Source organism: Pelodiscus sinensis, chromosome 23, assembly GCF_049634645.1.
Source record: "Pelodiscus sinensis isolate JC-2024 chromosome 23, ASM4963464v1, whole genome shotgun sequence".
Classification (NCBI taxonomy): Eukaryota; Metazoa; Chordata; order Testudines; family Trionychidae; genus Pelodiscus; species Pelodiscus sinensis.
In genome coordinates this window covers 5,444,771-5,467,118 of record NC_134733.1, presented here as the reverse complement: position 1 = coordinate 5,467,118, position 22,348 = coordinate 5,444,771, and the positions used below count along the sequence as shown (strand labels likewise).

The window sequence follows — 22,348 nt, the reverse complement described above, 5'->3', positions numbered from 1 at the left end:
ATAGAAGAACTAGAGGACACCAAATGAAGCTAATGGGTAGCAGGTTTAAAATTAATAAGCAAAGTTCTTCACACAGAGCATAGTCAACCTGTGGAACTCCTTGCTGCAGGAGGCTGTGAAGGCTAGAACTCTAACAGAGTTTAAAGAGAAGCTAGATAAATTCATGGAGGTTAGGTACATAAAAGGCTATTAGCCAGGGGATAGGAATGGTGTCCTTGGCCTCTGTCTGTCAGAGACTGGAGAAGGATGGCACGAGACAAAACGCTTGATCATTGTCTTTGGTCCACCCCCTCCGGGGCACCTGGTGCTGGCCACTGTCGGCTGACAGGATACTGGGCTAGATGGACCTTTGGTCTGACCCAGTCTGGCCATTCTTATGTTCTTACGATTAAGAATGTTCTTATGGCCATTCTTATGTTCTTATGTTCTAAGCTAGGAGTATGGCCCAGGGGATGCACATGGGCCCCAGGACACTGCAGCATGGTTGTGATGTGGAGCCCTCAGACCAGTGCGACTCCTGTTCCCTGCATTGACGTTGCTGGGAAAGTGTCATGGGAAGGGAATGGGGAAAGCAGCCGGCACCTGGAGGTCCCAGTTGTGCTGGGCTCTGAGTTAGCTCCTGCCCTGACGAGCTTGCAGTGTAACTCAGGTCCAGATCTTGCTGGGCAAAGAGCCAGACTGTTGCGTGGCTGAGCCGACTGGCAACCCCTTTACAGTAGCAGGTCTGCTGAGCTGGTGGCGTTGCCAAGTCTCATGATATTTGGTGGCGTTTTGAAAGCCCCAGCTGCTGGAGCTGGGGGCTTGGCTGAATATCTCTGCTTTCACTTTTAAAAAAGTTTCTATTCCTACGTGACTGCAGGGGAAAGCTTGGAGACCAGCCCTGTGACGTGCACACTCACGTTCCAGAAAGTGAAAGTCAAGGAACCCTAAATTAATCACTTTTAGGGGGAAAAAACCCCATGGGCTGTTCCTTAAAGGCCGTCTCCTGACTTTTGGGGGAGTTTGTTTCACAGTTGTTTGAACGCTCTGGGTTGACAATGCTGAACATGCCTCTAGCTCAGTCTTGGTGAGATTCCCCTCCCCCTCTTTCCCCAGAGTGATGGCTGGTGCTTTTGAGCGGGTCAGACCTGTCAGAAATGTCTTTAGGCCAAGACTCTTCACGGGGACTGGCCATTTTGAGCACCCACCTTGAGACACTCTCCTGGCGGCTGTTTTCTCAGTGGGCCGTGTCACGTTCTGGGCTGCAGTTCAGTGGTTATCACTCAGTTTATAATCCTGAGTCCCCCAAATGTTTCTGCTACTTGTGGCTCTTTGCCCGGGACGTACACAATAGCTGTGTGCGCTCATGTTCTGTACACTGACTCAGCCACCCTGAATCCAACAGCCGGCCAGCGGTTATCACAGACACTTGTCGTTATCAGCCTTAGCCCCAGGCCTGAACTTCCCAAACCCAGGTGCTTGGCAAGTCCCAACCCTTCCCTGCAGCCTTCAGTGGACTAAGAACTTCCATTTGCTCCTTTAAAGAGATAAAACCCACCAGGTTGCCACCTCAGCTGGGGCTGACATTCACTTGAGTCTGATCACAGCGCCTGTTGATTTCAATTGATTGTAGAACGATGTCATGAAAGAAGATGGAACTTGCTAAGTGAGTTCCCGTCTAAGATGGTTAGAAGTGGTTACTAGCAAACAAGTGAAAGCACACACCTAAGAGTCTAAAACTTCAGGCTAGCAAGGTTTGGTTCCATGTGTTGAACTTAAAGTACTGCACAGGATCTTTTCAGGGGGGTAAGGCAAAATGCCATATGTATTGGTAATACATATAGCATGTATTACCCGCGGTTCTGCGCATGCACAGCTAGCTCTGCACCGGCTCTTCCGGGGTGTAATCTACTCGCCATGGGTGAGTAGATTACATTGTTTGTCAAGCCCTGCATATAGCAATCAACACTTATTTCCATATGATATATCTCTCACACACACGCCATCTCATAGACTCATAGACTTTAAGGTCAGAAGGGACCATTATGATCATCTAGTCTGACCCCCTGCACAGTGCAGGCCACAGAATCTCACCCACGCCTCCTAGAATAATCCTCTCACCTATGTCTCAGATATTGAAGCCTTCAAATACTTTGAAGGCCCCAAGATGCAGAGAATCCTCCAGCTGTGATCTGTGCCCCATGCTACAGAGGAAGGCGAAAAACCTCCAGGGCCTCTGCCAATCTACCCTGGAGGAAAATTCCTTCCCGACCCCAAATATGGCGATCAGCTAAACCCTGAGCATGTGGGCAAGACTCACCAGCCAGACACCCAGAAAGTTCAACTCTAGTTGCTCCTCCTAACTGCACTGGCCAGGTGTGTTAGATTGGGGAGGGGTGGAGCCAATCTGGATCAACGTTCCCATGTTGACAAGACACAGCCCCGGGAGCCCCCTGCAAGATACCTTTGATTTACAGTAGTTCCCCTCTCATGCAAATCTATTCTCTTATGCATATGCAAAAGCTGCGAGAGTCCTCACATGCAGATGCAGTTACTCCAGGGGTGGGGAAAAGGGCCTCCCCGGGCTGGATCCAGCTTACTAAGCAGGTTGGCCCCACCCCTTCCGTTTGAGGCCCCGCCCCTTCTGGCCCGGGGCCACTTTAAAAAAATTTGGAGTGGACCCTGACAAAAAATTATTGTCCACCCCTGAGTTAGTCAATCTGTGGCCTCTTCTTCTGGGTGGTGTCTTAATGCTGCCACATTCACCTGCTCAGAGGGGGCTTCCAAAAGCAGGCACTTGCTGCTGATTCCCAAGGTGTCCATAGGTCCAATCTTCTTTCTGTGAGCCCGTTTCACAGGTCTCACTGTCCTTGGATCTGGCTCCCATCCCCGCTCCAACCATTGCAACTGCCCGGAGGTCCTTGCCTCACTCATTCAACAGAGCAATCAATTACGTACAAGGGGAGAGATCTATTCTGGTAGAAAGACATTCTCTTTACCTTACTTATTTTTGGGGACTGTTCTACCAAGACTTAATACAAAGTTTCTGTGTTCTGTGTGAAAAGATACATAGTTTCTATATGAAAGGACTTAATACAAAGCTATGTAAAGGGACCGGATACAAAGTTAAAAACTTAATGCAGAGATTATATGAAGCAGATCCACACTCATCTGAAAATGATTAATACAGAGCTGTATCTACGTGTGCTTTGTCCAAGATGTCTGGTCTCACCCACAGTCTTCTTGCAAGATGATGCGACTCCTTCCTTGGTCTGAATCTCTTCCAAAGACCCTGGTTCTTTTGTCATTTTAAATGAAGGAATGAACTTGGGGTTCTCTGCCCTTCTTTTGATAAGCTGTTGGATCCAGAATTCTTACTCTTGGACATCTTGGTCATAACCTAGAGTTGTGTTGTGCGTTGTTCTTGCCAGTGTTTTATTCAGAACATCTGCAGAGGGAAACACGTGTTTCTACAGCGCAGTCGTTAGCTCGTGGTCCAGCAGTTAGGGTAGCAAAAGAAAATTTGGGAGACCTGGATTGAAGTCCCTGATCTGCCACCAACTCTCTGGGTAACCTTGGACAAGTCACTTTGCGTCTCTGTGGCTTGGTTCCCCATCTGTGCAAAAGGGGTAATGTGAAATGAACGAAAGATCGAGGAACCCAGATGCTATGGTGATGGGTGCCTTACGCCTTAGTCAGCTAGAACATGCTGTATCATTCTAATGCAGATGGGGAAAGGTCTTATTTTGGCTGGTGAACCCAAGGAGGGGACTTAGATTCCAATTCAGCTAGCCCAACGGAGGGAGATCTCCAACTTAGCCATTCATCCTAAGATTCTACAGCACGAGAGCACTCCAGGCGCAAAACCCGGCACTCCCGTGTGCAGGCAAGAGCACGGAGTGGTCTGTTGTCGAGGGAGGAAGGGACTTGTTCCTTCATGGCTCGGATCCAGGATCACAGCCTTGGTATTGACGTGCTTTTGTTAGAGTTGACGGCTGTGTGACGCACAACAAGCCCCACAGGTGTCTTCTTTCTGCAGCAAAGGGGTGGATTGTTGCTGGGCTGCGGGGTGAAAGGAAACTGTCCAGGCATCACCATCCTCCTTGTGTTCTTTCTGAGCGCGCGTGTTATAAGTAGTGTGGTTATATAGGACGTCCAGGCTCGATCGGCTGCAGCTCTCTGGGTCTAAGCCAAATGGCCGGGGAAAAACATGGACAAAGCTCAGCAGATCGTCTCTCTAGTAGTGCTTTGAGTTTATTTTCCACCCTCTTCCTCCCCCCACCCTATTGCTCTGCTCCTGCACAGAACCCTAATCAGCATCTCTGTCCGATTGGCTGAAGCTCTCCTTGGGATTGGCCTATGCTGTGGCTCGGCACCAAGACAGCCACCTTCCGTGGGAGCAATGGAGCCTCTTGCAGCCATGGTCTCAGGCTCTCTGCAGACTCCGGTAGCCGTCAGGTTCGCTTGGTTCACGTTTCCAAGGTTTCCTCCTCATCATAAGGGCGGCCGCTGAGATTCTGGAGCACGAAGGAATGAAATACGCAGGGTCCTGGCACTGAGTGGCTGGTCTGTGGCCGAGGGGGTGGGAACCGGTCGGGCCGGGAATGGAACGGGGAGGGGAGGTTCAGAAAGGGGCGCTCGGACCTCTGAATCAGACCAGAGCCTGTGCCTCAGTGGGCAGAGTGCTGCTGAAGGACCAGAGTGCACTGGGACAGTGTGAAGATGAGGTCCCAGCCTCTTGTCCAAGACCCGCCTGGCTCTCCCCTTGAGAACTGGCTGCATTGTATCTCCGATTACTGGCTTCTGGATGCAGCACACTTCCCCTTTAGCCCGCTAAAATGAAGAGAGTCTTCCCTCCCTCCCATGTACTTTGCTGGTTAAAACCATGTCCCAGCTGTGGGCTGGGTGACACGATATTGCTGCACCGTGCCGTTTGGATCCTGCCATGAGATTTTTCACAGCCTGCCCTCCAGGATGGAAATGGCGTTGATGGCCGTGCAAACAGCCTGGTCTTGCCCTGCCGCTAACCCCGAACTCCCTCCTCGGTGAAGAGCCCTTTCTCGCACCCTGTGCTTGCGGATCTCCAAGTCCTTTGCACATATTCCTGAATTCCAGCCTCCCAAAGTAGGTCTCCCCCTCCTCCCTGCTGTAAAACAGGGACATCTCTCTGCCTCGGGGTCATTGGAGGTCAGGCAGGCAGCTTCTGTTCGAGCTGGGAGGGGAGCCAGATCTCTTGATTTGCAGCCCTGGGTCTTTAACCACAGGCCCGTCCTCCCTTCCCCCGGCTTCCTCCCGGACTCGCTGCTTATGGGAAGAGGCAGTGCTTCCCACCATGCAGAGCTGGGTATTCCATGGCAAGAGGGAAGTCCTCCATCCCAGACCAGCCCTAGGAACGTGCTGAGCCAACCGCGGGCTGCGTTTCGCTCCCAGCTTGCTTCTGGGAAGCAGGGCACGCACTGCTGGGACTTCCCTGCCCCCACGGCACTGCCGCCCCCGCCCCTTGCCCGTCCTGTAATGGGCAGGCAGCCCCCTTCCAGCCGTACGCCCGTCTGCGTGCCTGAATCGCCTAGGTGCACTGTGTGGGCTGTGCACCCCTGGATCCCCCCTGAGATTGTTCCAGCCCTAGCCCCACCCCGCCTTTGGGCAGTCATGCAAGAACAAAAAAGAAGCCCCAGACTAAGCTGCTTAGTGGGGGGGGGGGGGGGGGGTCTCTGGACCCAGCACCCTGTGGGGCCCGGCAGTCATGCCATGCGCCCCTTGGCCACTGTGCCCCGCGGGAATCGTGGGCTCGGCAGACCAAAGTTCCCCGGCTTATGTTGAGGGAAGGCTGGTGCTTGCAAAACCCAAACCCACCGCTGCAGCCTCCCCAGTGTGCGGCGTCTCAGCCGCGCTCCGTCCGTTTGCCAGCCCCGCCGGGAATGCACGAGGGCATAAGGTTGCCAGGTGTCCAGTTTTCGCCTGGACTGTCCGTTATTCGGGTCCCCCATCCGGTTAAAAAAAACAACAACCCAACGTGTGAAATGTCTGGTATTTCCTGTTTTCCTTGGATGGAAGCCTCATGGGGACAATTTTTCCTGCCCGCGTCTGGTGGGGACGGGGGCGTGAGGAGCTTTTTTTGGTCTCTCCCCTCCCCCCCCTTTTTTTTCTCAACAGAATTTTTTTTCCTGGTGGTTTTTTTGGGGGAGGATTATGGGGGGGTTGGTATTTTTTGTTAAACCATCTGGCAACCCTACGAGGGCAGCACGTTACAGGCAGAGGGTCGCCTGTGCACCTAGCATTGTGGGAAACGCAGGCAGCAGCGGGATGTTTGCAAAGAATCCCCAATTCCCAGCAGCTGCTTCCGTTGGCTCAGTCACAGCCAGTCTCGGGGCTGGCAGGGGCTCCTTGCCGTGGGTCCGACTCCGGCAGAGGCCTAACGAGTTGTTCCTTCCCTGAGGAGTTAGAGCTCCGCAGTGATCCTCCTCTGGGCTCGTTTGCTTGGGAAACATCTGCCTGGGGGTCCTGCAGAATGCCTCTGGCACCGTCTGAACCCCGGGCTACGTGGAATCGGACCCTGGCCACACTGCTGCCTCCTGTCGTGACCTGTCGGCCTTTGCTGTGATCCGCTCACTCAGGGTCTCCGGCCTTTAGAAGCACAAGATCACGTCTTGAATTCAAGTCAGTCCAGGATCTGCCTCAAACCCAAATATCCCTGCCCCCGCCCCACCCCTTCACTGAGGCCCCGCCCTCTTCACTCTGTGAAGGTGGGGGACAGAGTGACATCAGCGTCCCCCTGCCTCTGTTTCCCCCTACCCTGCTGTGATGTAGCGTTGGTACCTTGCTGGTTGCTATGCTGGGCAGTGGGCACTGGTGGCTATTTGTAGCACGGCCCAGCAGGACAGGGGATGAGTCGTTATGCAAGGGACTCCCAACCTGTCCAACCAGTTGGCTCCCAGGGAGAGAGACGAAGGAGGGCGAGGTCCAGCCCTGGCTGGGGGGGCAGATCTGGAAGGGACGTTTTTAGTTTCTGGCTGGAATCATGGAGGAGGCAGCCTAAGCAGGGGGCCTGGGATTTAAAGGCTCCGTCTCCCCCATCTCCAGGGAGGCTGAGGCATTCTAGGCCTGGCCCTGTAACTGTGCTGTATCCTGGAGAAGCAATAAACTCCCTCTGTTCTATGGGCTGGTGGAGTCTGTTCGTGCCACTACCGGGGCGCAGGAGGTGGGGAAACCCTGACGCATCACCACACCTGCACAAGCAGGAGGCTCCTAGGGGCGCAGCGCTGAGGCTCTGGCCTCAGTGTGGGGAGGGGCAGCTGAAGTGCCTCCCAGCCAAACCAGTCAGGATCCCCCGTCAGAGGCCCCGAGCTCTGCCAGTAGATCCTGATCGACTGGTTGGGGACCACTGATCTAACGCTAATCTCCTTGTCTTGCCTGGGCCTATCTAATGCCTCGGGTCTGGGGGTACAGACGCAGGTGGAGGGCTGCAGGCTAAGGAATAACTCCTTGGGCCTCAGCTGGTGTGTTAAGTCAACGCTTCCCTTTACCCAGCATTGGGCAGCCTGCTTTCTGCTCTCCCCACCCAGCACTTCTGAGTCCAGGCCTCCGAGTGAAACCTTTCCCAAGAGCACACGTCTCTCGTGCACTGAGCGATTTGGGGGTCGTTTTCCCTCCCTCCCGCCTGGCCCCAGCTGGTGACTAGGTGGGGTTCCCTAAGGAAAGAGCCATCCCATGGCGAACAGCGGTAAAACCAAGGAAGCTCAAGTCGGGATGAGTCCGGCTCGGTATTGTTAAGCTCTTGCGACTGTAACAAGAAGCAGGCGATGCCACTGGATTCGAACGGATCAGAGCACTAGGCTCTGGCTGTGCAATTGCATCCAAGCTGAAGGCCTTGCGGGGCCCCGTTCCCCATATGGGTTGTGCCACTTGTGCAGCAAGGGGGTAGCAAATTGCCGACAAAATTTTCTTGCATGAGGCCTGGGGCGAGACCCAGTTACACCCCAGATCCAGAAGGGTCCGATTTTTGTAGGAGTGCTGAACCGGCGCCAGCGGCTGGCATTTCCAAAGGGATGCAGGGGAATGAAGCACCCAAGTCCTATTGCTTTCTTGTTCTGCCCTGGCTTGGGGCACCACTCCGGGACGGGGTTTGAAGTCGTGTGTGCACAGCAACATGGAACTAACCAGCGTGGCCAAGGGGGGGTGTTAAGCCTGGGCTGCACGGGGGGGATTCGTATGAAAATTCCCCCCTTCGTTAGCTCAGAGGCTGTCAGAACATGGGGTGTTCATTGCATCATAAACCCTGTTGGCTTATTCCGTAGACCTGCCATCCCATAGAGGGCACCTGCTGCTGACCCAGAGGGGGAATTTGGGATTCTCTGGGGCTTTATCATCCACCTGAGCTGAGAAGGGAGAGATCTCGGTTGAAAGTCTCCACTAGCTGGGGAGGAAGGGGGCTGAGGGGCAAAGAGCTTCTTAGCTTGCTCTGCAAGCTGCACTCCCTGTGGGTTACAAAGTGGGTAAGGAAAGTATCTATTCCCAGGGCTACACCTGGCGCCTGAGTGATGACTTGGCAGAGCAGCCCCTGCAGCAGAGCTGGTACGGAGTAGGGATGTAATAGTGCAGTTGATTAACCGACAAGCAAAAGCTTGTAGGTTAATGCTATAGACTGCACGCATTTCCCCCTGCCCCCCCTTGCCAGCAAATTTTTTGGCAGGCTGGCCAGCAGCCCAGCTCAGTCCTGGCTTGATTAAGGTCCGGGACCTACCCCCGCTGCAGCTCTGCATTTAACGTATATTACGAGCCAGGCGGGCAGGCAGCCCGGCTCAGTTCCAGCTCGAGCTGGGTCCAGGAGCTCAAACCCATCCCGGACAGAGGCTGCTGCATCTGTATCAGAGGCAACAGTGCAGGGCGACAGGTGGCTGGTCCACAAGGGGAGCTGGTTTTTAAATTGGCTCCTCTCGGGGACCAGCTCCCATGTGGCACCCCACGGTGCTGCCTCTGTATCAGAGACAGTAGCGCGGAGTGGCAGGGGGCTTCTTGGGAGTGTGGCCGGAGTGCACTGCCTGCCAGCCCCACCCCCTGGGGGACTATAGAATAGTTGAGTAACCAATAAGAATTGATGATGTTAATCAACGATTCAATTAACCGATATTTAACATCCCTAGTGCAGAGCAGGAAGTGAGCCGAGCTAGGGAAGGATGGGCGTGGCTTAGTATCCCCCACTGCAGAGCAACTGGAAAGCAGACACTGAATGTCGTATTGCACTAGGGGCATTGGCCCTGGAACAGGCCCCTGATGTGCTAGGTGCTGTACGAACACACGAGGCAATGCTGCCTGGCCGCCTTACGACCAGGAGTCACAATTTGGACTTTGTTCCTGTATGTGTCCCGCTGCGTACAGCCCCTTGCGCTGGGCAGCTGGCAGCTTTGCCTCCTAGCCCCACATGCAGATGGTCAATTTATCCCTCCACCCTCAGGACAGGGGCACCAAATTCCATATTAAGACATGCTACCAGAGAGAAGGAAAATGAAACATTTGCGGGGTGGCCTGTATCCGCAGCAGCTGCCCTCTTTGGGCTGCTCATTACCTGATAAGGAGAAGGAAGTGTCCTGAAATAACTCTGCTATTTATCTCTGTTCTGCCTTCATTCAGTTTGAAAATAACTGTGCATTTAGGTTTTATGATCTTCCGGTAAAGCAAAGCTCGATCTGTCCACTAGCCCCACCTGGGAAGTAAACAGCCAGGTCTGTAAGAAACGAGGCGCACAAATGCAGCTAAGAAGCAGCCAGCCAACAAAACTGAAACTGACACGAGAGATGGAAAATCCTGTTTGTTTAGTTAACCGGTTAAACTTAGCGTGTAGCCGGTTAACTGATTAAATGAGGCCGGACTGGGAGCTGGCTTACAGCCATTCAGGGAACTTATGTAGCTCTCCTTTTGAACCCTGCTATAGTCTTGGCTGTGACTCTCTTTTTTTTTTTTTTGTGGGTGTGGTTTTTTTTGTTTGTTCAGTTGGTTTTTTTTTTTTTTTTTGTGCTCAACAAAAAATCTTGGCTGCCCAGGTCCCGTCGAAACTGTTCGAATTGGGCCCCGCACTTCCTAAAGCCGGCCCTGTGTTCACCCCTTTCCCCAGATCATCTATGAAGCGGTTGAATAGCTCTGATCCCAGTGCAGACCCCATGGGGAACACCCCTGTTAACCTGTTCCAATATGAAAACTGATCATTTAACCCTTTGTTTCCTATCTTTCACTGCAGTGCCTGGCGATGCTCTCAGGGTGGTCTAACGCAGTGTTTCTCAACCTTTTAAAAAAAATTCTAAGTACCCCCAGTACCTACAGTTTTCAGACACACAAAATTTGTTTCTACCGTTGCAACACATTTGTTTAAACAACTGAATCGCAGCCGGCCGGGCGATGGCATTTTTTGGTATAAAAAGTACAAAAATAATAAAGCCCTGTGAAACTTAAAACAGAAATTCAGTTTTCTCCAAATTTCAGTTGTTGATGTACCCCCCAGACGTCTCTCGGGTACCCCCAAGGGTACTCGTACCACTGGTTGAGAAACACTGGTCTAAGGAGAACAGTGGTCTAAGGGGCCTTTATTTAACTGAATGACATTCCTTTTATTATCTTAATCACCCTGCTTCTGCCTAGAAACAAACTTCCTGCCCCAAGGGTGGAAGCCGGGAGCAGCACAGAGCTCATCCCATTCCCTGCTCCCACTGGTTTGGGGCTAGGACCTGCCCAGTGACTGTGAGCAAACTTCCAGTATGAAGCTGGGGGAGAGGGGCAAGAGCCTCCTCCGCCCCCTCCCGCTTGGGAATGAATCCCCTTAACAAAGAGTGTGACTCTCATTTTACATTGGGATGCCCAAGATGTGGAGGAAGGCGATGCCTGGCTAATCCTGTGTTTAGAGCTGCGGGACCCAACCTTTTCGAGCCTGTGGACCCCTTTTCAATCTGTTATAATGGTACGGATTCCCCCCCCCCCCCCCATGAGCGGCGGTAAGCGGCAGCCAGCACATCCCGTGCCTCATGCTGCTTCCTCAGCTCCTGCCCCCTCTATCCTCTGCCCATCCACGGAGGATACGGCGAGGGGGCTCTCATGGCCAAAGGAAGATCCTGCCCCCACACTCCACCCTTGGCTGGGCACGGAGCCCTGGGGGAGGAAAAAAAGAAAAGGAAGGATTGGGCCCACTGCAGGACTTGGGGGGGGGAGGGGAGTGTTATGCTTATAAAAAGCACATGGGATCTTTTTCAGGGGATTATTGAGAATACAGGAGAGAAGCAGTTAGCATGTGCTTTAGACAGACAGACAGACACACACACACCATCTGCAGATGGGGGGCGCGCGCACACACACCACACACACACACACACACACACACAGCCCCCCCCTCCCCCCCACCGCAGATGGTGCAGTTCGTGGTGGCTGAAGTTAGACTTACTGGTTACCGGCCAGGCCAGGCTGACTGTGTGAGGGGTTCCTCTGAGGCTTGGCTCGCAGGATGAACCCAGAGTCCCATGGCAAGAGCTTCCCTTCTTATCCATGTCCGTTCCCATTTGGGTCTATGGATATTGCAGTGCCATGCTGCATCATCCACCCCTAGGAGGGGTTAATCTGTGCTGTTGGGAGTTCTCCTTTGATGAAACAAAATACAGGACGATGTAGCACTTTAAAGACTAGCAAGATGGTTTATTAGGTGATGAGCTTTCGTGGGCCAGACCCACTTCCTCAGATCAAATAGTGGAAGAAAATTGTCACACCCATATATACCAAAGGATACAAAAAAAAATGAACACATATGAAAAGGACAAATCAAATTTCAGAACAGAAGGGGGAAGGTAAATGTCTGTGAGCTAATGGTGTTAGAGGTGATAATTGGGGAGGCTATCTTTGTAACGGGTAAGATAGCCAGAGTCTTTGTTGAGCCCCTCGCGTAGAGTGTCGAATTTTAGCATGAACGAAAGTTCAGAGGATTCCTTTTCAAGTGCAGATTTAAAAGGCTTCTGAAGCAGGATGCAGGTAATTAAGTCCTTGAGACAATGTCCTTTCTGGTTGAAATGGCAAGAAACTGTTTGTTCTTTGTGATCCTGTCTAATATCTGTTTTGTGGGCATTGATCCTTTGGCGAAGGGTCTGAGACGTTTGTCCAATGTACATAGCAGACGGACACTTTCGGCACATGATAGCATAGATTATATTTCTTGATGCACAGGAATATGTGTTCTTGATCTTATAACTCACTTGGTTAGGTCCAATAATGGTATCAGCAGAATGAATATGTGGACAAAGCTGGCAACGGGGTTTGTTGCAAGGGAAGGTTCCAGGATTGGTATTAGTGTGGTATGTCCTGTAGTTGTTGGTAAGAATCATCTTGAGGTTAGGTGGTTGTCCATAGGAGACTATGGGTCTGTCTCCCAAAGCCTCTTGAGAGTTTAGTATCCTGTTCCAGTATGGGCTGTAGTTTATTGATAATGTGTTGGACAGGTTTAAGTTGGGGCTGTAGGTGATGACAAGTAATGTTCTATTGTTGGTTTTCTTGGGTCTGTCTTGAAGTAGATGGTTTCTGGGTATTCGTCTGGCTCTTTCAATTTGCTTTTTTATTTCTCCGGGTGGGTAGTCGAGGTTTATAAATGCTTGGTAGAGATCCTGAAGCTTCTGATCTCTGTCAGTGGGATTAGAGCAGATGCGGTTGTATCAAAGGGCTTGGCTATAGATGATGGATCTTATGGTGTGTTCTGGATGGGAGCAAGGCCTTATAGTAACATTATCTGATCATGAGAGACAGAGAGAGTAAAATAGAAGCTACAGAACTTATAAGCAAGTCATTTATACATCAAATCATTCTAGATCATACCTAGTCTTATAACCAATACTAACCAATACTAAAATATACATTTTTGCTACAAGAGGGCTGGAGCGTAAACGGCGGATGGCGCCTCTGGGGTACCAAGATCCCATCCCAAGGGCAGGTGGCAGTGTGCGTGCAGCTGGTCGTGAGCAGCAAGCCCCGGGCAAGTTTCGCCTGGTGGAAAACCCCAGTCCTGCAGTGGGCCCGATCCTTTTCCTTTCCTAAGCTTTGACCACAGGCTGGGAACCAGTGGTTTTCATGGCCCTGGGAGTGGGGGGGGGGGTCTGGGTTCTGGTCCCAGCTGGCAGACACTTCCCTCCCTGTGCCTTAATTTCCCCAACTGTACAATCTATGTGAGACCCCATCCTATGTGGCCTCCTTTACCATGAAATGTGGGCAGTCTTGGAAGGGTTTATTCTCTCCGCACCCTACGCGGTGCAGCTGTGTCTTTGCTGTCATTGGACTACGGGTTCTCAGTCACAAGGCAGGACTCCCATGGGTGAAATTCTCTGGCCTGGGCTCTCCAAGAACTCGGAGTGGATGATCACGACGGTCCCCTCTGATCTTTACATCGAGGGCTCCCTTAGACACACCCACCTTAGGCTTTTGTACAGCTAATCCTCCCCCCCTGTACATTTATTTAGTCTTTGCTGCGTTCAGCAGAAGAATCTGGACATGGCTGTGGTCACTTGAACTGTTGTGCCCCTGCATCGACTTCCTTCTTGGACTAGTTCTTCCTGATAGTATGCAGGAGTGACCTGTCCTCATGACCCGCGTGGCTTGGTTTTTCTGCCATTACAAGGCTATTCTTCCTGCAGAGCAGGGTTCCTGCAACGGAGCTGGTTCTGTCCTTTGCAGAACCAATGCACTGGCCTCTACAGCTCAATGCATTACCGAGCAGGTAGCAGCAGTAGGCTGTTATCTGCTATTAGGCGAGGCTGCTGCTGTCGCTGGGACCAAGTCTGGGTGGGCTCTGGTGCCCGGAACAGGTGACTTAGGCTGCGTCTACACTACCACTTAAACAAGTCTTGTGGGAGTCACTCAGAGGTGTAAGTGTCGTATGCCCCAAACGACAAAGTTGCGTTTGTGTGTGCAACACACGAGGAGCAGTGCCAGGAGAACCCTCTCTCATCAGCATAGAGCACCGGTCCAGCCTGTCCTGGCTGCAGTGAAATGCAAGGAATATCAGAAGATCCTTGCAGGAGCTGTTGGGGGCAGACAGTCCTTCAATCCAGGTCGGGTTTGTGTTGCAAGGAGCAACCCCCCGGCAGGGAGATGGGCTCGGATTCTGAAGGTGAAAACAGGTGTGTCTTCTGGCAGGGTCAGGTTTCTATGCAGCTATTGACGCTCTACCGCCTTCTGCCCACGCCCAGCTGACAGGAGCATGTCACGCTTCCCTGTGGGCATCGCTCCTTTGAGACCCTACAGCCCCATGCCTCCCTGCCACCAGTCACTCCCCCCCCCCCCCGTGTCACTTCCCTTTCAGTGCTCCCTAGCTGAGCAGTTCTTATTCGATTATTATCTCCAGGCACTTACATGGCTCTGTGAGCACACAAATGACTTGCAAGGGTGGGAAAAAAAAGTGTTGACGTGGAAGGGGTGGGAACTCCTCCCTCCCCCCTTTCCCTAGGGCTGTGTTTGGGTAGTAGGTGTGGTTGCTTTGTTTCCGAACTGGTAGTGCAAGCTTCTGAGGAAGAACACTGTGTAATTATACCCCCCCCCCCTCCGGCCCCGAATGCTATTACCTGTCCTGCAGCAGATGGGTCAGTTCAGGCAGGCATTGATTTAGAAACCAGGAAATACCGTGTCCCGCAGAACAGAAGGGGACTCGCCACCTGCTCTGAGACAGGTAAGCAGCTGGGAAATCCTGACGAGAGTGGGATTATCGGAAGGCAGCTGGGATGAGAGTGGGAGATGAGACATGCGTGTGTGCAGGATCAGCAGGTGGCCCGGCCGAAGATGCAGCTGTGCAAGAATAACCTCGCTGTGGACTTTGGGGAGCTGGATTTCTCCATTCTCCTGAACCGACAGGGCTAAAAGCACCTGACCAGGTATCGAAGCAAAGCTTGTTTGCCAACATCCTCTTTTTAAACCAGAGACATCTTAAAGTGCTACTGTTCTTCTAGCTGTCTGTGTGCAAAGGCAAAGACAAAACATAGATCTCGTCCACCTCCTTTTGGATGGTCAGTTTTTAGTTCATTTCCTTTACGCTTTCAGGTGCGTGAGCTGCAGTATTTGGGTTGCAAAGACAGCCAGGGAAAGCTTGGGTTGAAAAAGACCCCTTTTTTTCAATCCCCCCCCCCCTTTTTTTAAATCCTAGCAATGTTTTTCTGTTTATCTCCGGTTTTTACAATAGAATAATAGAACTGCAGAGTTTGAAGGAACCACAAAGATTGTCCATTCTAGCCCCCTGCCGAGATGCAGGGTTAGTTGTGTCTAAACTCTAACCCAGGGCTACTCAACTTTGGAAGCCCCAGGGGCAACAATGGTACTCACAGCACATGCCAAGGGCCACAACTTAAACGTGGTTGCATGTACATGCAAATATATATGCAAATAGCTTCTGTCACACTGACGGGCATGAATACAAAGATTAAGGCAAGACTACACAACACACAGGCCCCATTTCGGTCAGTTCTGCTATATTAATAAAATGCAACAGTTACCTGATTTCCACCCCTATGACAGCACTTTTAATGAGCAATGACAGTCCAGGAATTTAACTACTAAAACGCAGCTCATCAGAAGACCATTCTGTTGACTACTTTTTGCTTTGGCTCCCACCCGCGGGTCGCGTCTTGAGTACCCCTGCTCTAAATCATTCAGGGCAAATGGTTTCAGCCTTGTAGTCACCCAAATTTGTATGCATCGCGGACCTGCCGGGAATACAGTATGGCAGATTTACTTGTCACGTGGCATCGGGTGGATAACTAACAGAGCCGGAGCATGCAATAATTCTACTCTCTTCCCTGCTTCTCAGACTTTCTGGGGTCCTACCTAGGACTCTTGGCTGTGTCTAGACTGGCAAGTTTTTCCGCAAAATCATCTGCTTTTGCGGAAAAACTTGCCAGCTGTCTACACTGGCCGCTTGAATTTCCGCAAAAGCACTGATGATCTCATGTAAGATCGTCAGTGTTCTTGCGGAAATACTATGCTGCTCCTGTTTGGGTAAATGTCTTTTTCCGAAAAACTTTTGCGCAAAAGGGCCAGTGTAGACAGCAGAGATTTGTTTTCCGCAAAAAAGCCCCGATCGCGAAAGTGCTTTTGAGGAAAAACGCCCTGCCAATCTAGACGCGCTTTTCCGAAAATGCTTTTAACGGAAAACTTTTCTGTTAAAGCATTTCCAAAAAATCATGCCAGTGTAGACATAGCCTTGAGTTTAATGAAACAGTTGCTCTGGCTTGTTCCCAATGAATCTATGACATAGCCTGAAGGAAATGTTTGTAGTCAAATGCAGGTACGCAGAGCAAACCTACCAGGTTCTGTGAGTGGAGAAAATGACTAGCTAGCTTCAGGGCCAGGCTTCCAGGTGCCCAACGCCCACCTCTGAGATTGGATCTTCCGGCCTGCCCGGTACCTAACTAGCAGCAGCTGGAACCCTGGGCTAGCCACTTGTTGTGGTGCTTAACTGGGAGAAGAGCGTGTGTGTCAGATTTTTATCCGCTGCCCCTGTGGATTTTAATTAGTCAAAAGCTCCCGAGTGTTTTCTTGCACTCTGACAAGGGCTTGGTTGCGATGGGCTGTAGATGCCCCTTTGCTGTTCGTGCCCGGAGAAGGGAGAGGAACATGTTGAGGATGTGCAGTGTAAATGTGGAACCTGTTTGGGAAAGGGTTTCACTTCAGATACCCAGCAGAACTCCGGCCCCCTGGAAAGTCTGCGTCTGTAATCAAAGCTGGCCACTGGATATAGCGACATGGCTACCGCTGACAGGTACGGAGGCTGCACAACTCGGATCCCCAAGTCATCTTTGAGATGCTGAACCCTTGTTACTTGGGGTTGCCATTTTAAGCCCTAAGCTTGAGCTAGTAGGAATCTGTCTACCGGGACGGGGGAGCTGGCCCCCAGCTGGAAGGCTGACTTTTTTTGACATCCTTTCTCAAGCCGAATAGCCCCGTCATCCCCAGAAAGTTCACCTGAAATGAATGAGGCTGCTTTCTGGTGCCACTCAGTCCATCAGAATCTGGCCCTTCTCACTTGCCTTGCCTCACTAACCTCCCTCACAGACTTAATTCGGTCTTCTAACGTGCCAACGGCCCAAGTGCAATACAACAAATGAGAATTTCCACCCGTGTAAGTTCAAGGGATTTCTTAGCCTTTCCATTCGGCCTTTCTGAGCCTGCCCCAGTAGGGATGTCAAATTTCGATGAATTAGCTAATCAAATAGACAATGCGATTCGCATCGACTATTCGATTAGTCGATAAGGGCGCCTCTGCCTTTGAAGTGTAGCAACAGCCCCGGGTGAAAGCGCTGCGGAGTCCCCTGCTGGCCCTATGCTTCCCGCGGCGTTTCAAAGCGCCAGCACCGCATGGAGCCCGGGATCTGAGTCCTCAGCTGACCCCAGGCTCCATGCGACGCTGCCACTTTGAAGCACCCTCAGCTCTCCCCTCCCCCTTGCTGCCTCTTTCTGATAGAGGCGGCCGGGGGAGGAGCGAGTAGTCGACTAGTGTGTCGACTAGTCGTTCACATCCCTATGCCCCAGAACCAGCAGCCTCACACTGAAGAGGGACGTTGAGTCAGCCAAGTTGCATTCATCTTCCCTGTGTACAAAAGGGGAAAGTGCCTCTCCCAGGCCGTGCTAAGCAGGAAGCGAGAGTTGAAGGCTGCTGCCTCGTGACCGCCCCATGTTCTCTGTTGAAAGGTGGGTCTTAAAGCTGGGGGGGGGAGGAAATCCCCCTCCCAACGGCTCAGCCTGCTGCACACTGCGGTGTGGCTCTTGCGAAGAGAAGGGGGAGGGGCGCATAGACACACACACACACACACACACACACACACACACACACACACACACAGTTAAATGTGGGACCCATCTGGGGAAAGGTTCCCGCTGTTCCTGCTGCTGCTGTTGAGTGTAGACAAAGCCGTGGTGAATAAAGCCCCGGTGCCCAGGAGCGGTCCGAGGCGGGGCTGCGGTAGCTGGCGCCCCAGGCGGAAGGCGCGATCGGCACCTCCACCTGCACGGCTGTCAATGGCCGTGATGTCATCATTGGGCGCCCCGGGCTGGTGGCGCCCCAGGCGACCGCTGAGTCTGCCTATGCTCACGGGCCGCCCCTGCCCGTGCCCTGAGGCCGTGTTGCCAAGTTAAGGTTGGGTGCTGGCATCACTCATGAGTACAATGGACCCAATGGCACAAGGCTGGATTCCTGGAAGCTTAGTGCTGATTTGTTTGCGATTCACTGGAGCGGGGAGGGGGGTTGGTTTTCATCTCTCTGCCTTGGGGTTTTGTCGTGCTGCCCATCACCACAGTATCTTAGCCCCTTCTGTGTACGTTCTGTAGTGAGAGTGAATTTGATTATCCCTGACACATCTCCCTTTTCAGGCTCAGAACTCTGCTTGGAATAGATTTTTTTTTTTTTAGTGGGTTTGGTTATTTTTTAATATCTTATTAATTTCCTTCTTTAGAGAAAATGTGATTCATCTGAAGTTTTGTACTTGTTCCTCGTTTGTTACACATTTGTTAATATATGCAGCAGTAGTGTAGCCATGTTGGGCCAATCAAGTTGCAGAGTGTGCCATCAACCTGTGGAACTCCTTGACAGAGGATGTTGTGAGGACCAGGACTTTAACAGGGTTAAAAAAAACTAGATACATTCATGGAGGACAGGTCTATTAATACTTATTAGCCAGGATGGGTAGAATGGTATCGCTAGCCTCTGTTTGTCAGAGGCTGGAAATGAGTGACAGGGGAGGGATCACGTGTTGATTCCCTGTTCTGTTCACTCCCTCTCGGGCATTTGGTATTGGCCACTGTCAGAAGACAGAATACTGGGCTGGATGGAACTTTGGTCTCATGGACCAATATGGCCGTTCTTATGTAACTAGAACCGTGTGGCTAAAGGCGTGTCTACAGCAGTCTGGTGGGATTGTAGCATGTACAGCTGTCCCCCAACTGGCTTGAACTGACCTGGCTCATGTAACAAGAACAATGTAGCCGCATCAGTGCTGACTTTGGCACAGGTTGGCCTTCCGAGTACACACCCAGGGTCTCAGGTCCACTCGAACTGGGGATATAAAATCCTGTTAACCAGCTAACCATTGCATTTTACACATTAACTGCTTAAACAGGACCCCCCGGAGGCATGGCGGGCCCGGCTGAGCTGGAGCGCCCCCAGCCCGCATCGGGCCACCAGGTAACTGGTGAGCAATCCCCAGCAAGGGTGCTTACCAGTTAACCAGTGACATCCCTAGCTCGTACGGCCCGTGCTATTACAACTGCGCTGCTGTTGGTACTCGTGATAGTTAGATCAACACATGCTCCGTTCCCGTCTCTGGTTGCAAAAGGTTTGCCTGCATTGCAACTGATCAGACAGTGAAAACAGTCTCCGAAGCTCACAGTTCTACCTATTTGGCATGGCTGTATGTGACTGATGGTGGCCTCAGATGTTACCAGCCACTACGGGGAGCCCTCCTGTGGTCACCCCTCCCCTCAATCAGACCTGTGTGCCTGCCAGGACCCTCCTCTGGCTGGCTCTAGGCACAGGCTAAGAATCGCTGCTCTGAGCCGTTAGTAACAGGATCCCACTTGCAGCGGTCCTGGTCCACCATGCGCTCAGTGTGCTGGAGGGCTTTCCGATGCTGGAAAACAAGTAAATCCGACCAACCCAGCCAGTAACATGGCATTCCTCTGTTTGCATTTGCAGATAGCACCAAGCTGCTGGGGAACCAGCCACCTGTCTACGGGACGCTTCTGCACGGCTCTAGTAAATCCTGCATGGTATGTACAAGTGTTTCAGGCGGGGAGCTACAAAGACGTTTTCCAAACAGATCATGAAACTATCTGTCCGTGGTTAATGCAAGGCTAAAAACAGGAGGGGATATGTGCAAGGAAAAGGCTATCGAGGCTGATTCGCTGTAGGGCCCTTTCTAAAGCTGTCACAGGCAAGCTGGTATCAGTGGCAGTTAAATCCGAGCGAAGAGAATGGAACGGAAAGGAGCGTGAACTCTGTCAAATGAAGAGTAAAATATAATTAGGACAGACAAAAAGGAATTTGAAGACCAGCTAGCCAAAACCTCAAAGTAATAGCAACAATTTTAAGCATATCAGAAGCTAAACAACCAGTGGGGTTGTGGAACGATTGAGATGCTAAAAAGCACTCCAGGATAATAAGGCCATTGAGGAGAAACAGAATGAATGCTTTGCATCAGTCTTCATGGCTGAGGACATGAAGGAATTTCCCAAACCTGAGCCAGTCTCTTTAGGTGATAAATCTAAGGAACTGTCCTAGATTGAGGTGTCATTAGAGGAGGTTTTGGAACAAATTGATCACACTAAACAGAAACAAGTCACCAGCACCAGATGGCATTCACCCAAGAGTTCTGAAAGAACTCACATGGAAAATTGCAGAACTACTGACTGTGGTTTGTAACCTACCCTTTAAATCAGCTTCCGTACCTAATGGCTGGAGGATAGCTAAAGTTATGCTAATTTTTTAAAAGGGCTCTAGACCGGACCTTGGCAATTCCAGGCTGGTAAGTCTAACTTCCATACCAGGAAAGCTGATTGATACGATAGTAAAGAATAATCAGACCCAGAGATGAATGTAATTTGCTTGGGATGAGGCAACGTGGTTTTGTAAAGGGAAATCCTGCCTCAGCAATCTACTAGAATTCTTGGAGGTGGACAAGGGGGATCCAGTAGACATAGTATATTTACATTTCCAGAAAACGTTTGACATGAGCCACAGTAAGTTGTCATGGGATAAGAGCCAGGGTGGGCAATAATTTTTGACTGGGGGCCACTTCAGAATTTTTTGAACTGGCCCCAGGCCGCTGGAAGGGGCGGGGCCTCAGGTGGAAGGGGTGGAGCCAGAACACTTCTGCGCTTCCCTGCGCACAGACCCTGATTGGTCTGGGGGAGCGCATGAAGTCTTGGCCCCCGTCCCAGAGAATACCCTAACCGTGCCCCTGGCAGTGGGAGGAGACTTCACGTGCTCCCCTCCCCCAGGCCCTGATTGACTTGGAGGTGAGGGGGTAGTACATGAAGTCTGTCACTCCCTGCCCTCGCCCTGCAAGGGAGCACCACGCTTAATCACCCACCAGCTGATCTGTTGTCTATTGTCTTATCCGTTCAAGTGCCAGCTCTTTGGAGTAGGGGTGGGGTGTTTGCTCTGTGTTTGGGCAGTGCCGTGCACAGAGACATCCATGCGTGAATCATGAATATGTTTCCATTGTAAAGTCTGCTGGCCTAGTGTCTCTTGCGACCCCAGGGTGGAAACTAGAGCAGCTGCCCTCTCTCCTGTAACGGCGTAACTGGAGCAGGAGGTAGGAAGGGCGCTCGTGATGGTGGATCGCTTGTGCTTTGAGCCTTGTCACCAGAAGCGGCGTCTTGCCGAAAGATCTGCTCTGGATCAGCCAGTTATGGGGCCGAGGCAGAATCGTGGGTTGAAGTTCTCCGGTCTGGGTAGTGCTGGAGGCCAGGCGAGAGGTTCAGCATGGTCCCTCTGGCTTTGGCATGGGTGCAAGGTAAACGGGTGGAACTGCGAGTACAGTGGATGTGAATTGTTCCCTGCCAACGCTTATGCACCAAGGCTTGTGGATCAGTGTTACCGACTCAAAGAAGGACGGTTTGTGGACCTGACACGGGTGGAAGGGCCCATTAGCAGCTTCTTTCGATGATTCTTGGATCCCAGTGGAGCGTTGGGATCAGGCACAACTTGACTGGCCCATTCTAATAGCAGCTGTTGTACGTTGCTGCAGCCACCTCTGGGGTGCTACCCTGGATGGGCCTGGGCTGAGCTCTGCACTTTCCTCTTCCCAGGAGGTGAGCGGCTACCAAAGCAGAACATGGCGGATCATCCTTTGCTACGTGTTCTCCGTGCTGACAGCAGGAATCCTGTTGATCGTCTTTCGCTGGAAACCGAGCCTGGAGGTCCAAGCCAAGTGCAGGCCGTGTCCTCTGCAGCAAGCTGACTGGATCATCATCACTGTGTGTAAATGTAGAGAGGGAGGGAGGATGTGGTGGTGAAGACATTGGACTGGGGAAGGGAAGATCAAGAGACCTGGCGGGAGCCGTTCCTGGCTCTGCCACAGACTTCCTGTGTGGCCATGGGCAAGTCACTTAAGCACCTGTTTGCCTCTGTTTCCCATCTGCAATTTGACATAATACTCCCTAACTCCCCTCACCCCCGCCTTGCCCAATTAGATTATAAATTCTTCAGGGCAGAAGCTCTCCTACGGGGCCTAAAGCAGTAGACTCCTGATCTCCATGGGAGCTGTTGGCGCTATTATGAGAACATGAGGTCAGCCAGTTACCAGGGATTCTGCAACGCGTAGGAGGAGAATGTGAAAAGTCAGAGGTAGCCACAGACTTTGATGAGCATTTT

At 51.7% G+C, this 22,348-nt stretch overlaps 1 protein-coding gene across 4 annotated transcripts in view; it reads left to right on the top strand.

The window, feature by feature from the left end:
* Positions 1 to 22,348, top strand: part of ATP13A2 (ATPase cation transporting 13A2) — a 70,129-nt gene that overhangs the window by 6,343 nt on the left and 41,438 nt on the right. For 2 of the 4 annotated variants that reach the window (XM_075906749.1, XM_014569586.2), the window contains exons 2-3: positions 19,667 to 19,740; positions 21,784 to 21,951. In XM_075906749.1, the coding sequence (XP_075762864.1) occupies positions 19,667 to 19,740; positions 21,784 to 21,951 (242 nt within the window). Of the gene's footprint in view, positions 1 to 14,597; positions 14,657 to 14,684; positions 14,859 to 19,666; positions 19,741 to 21,783; positions 21,952 to 22,348 lie in introns of those variants that run through there. The other 2 variants (XM_075906751.1, XM_075906750.1) reach the window with 2 other exon arrangements.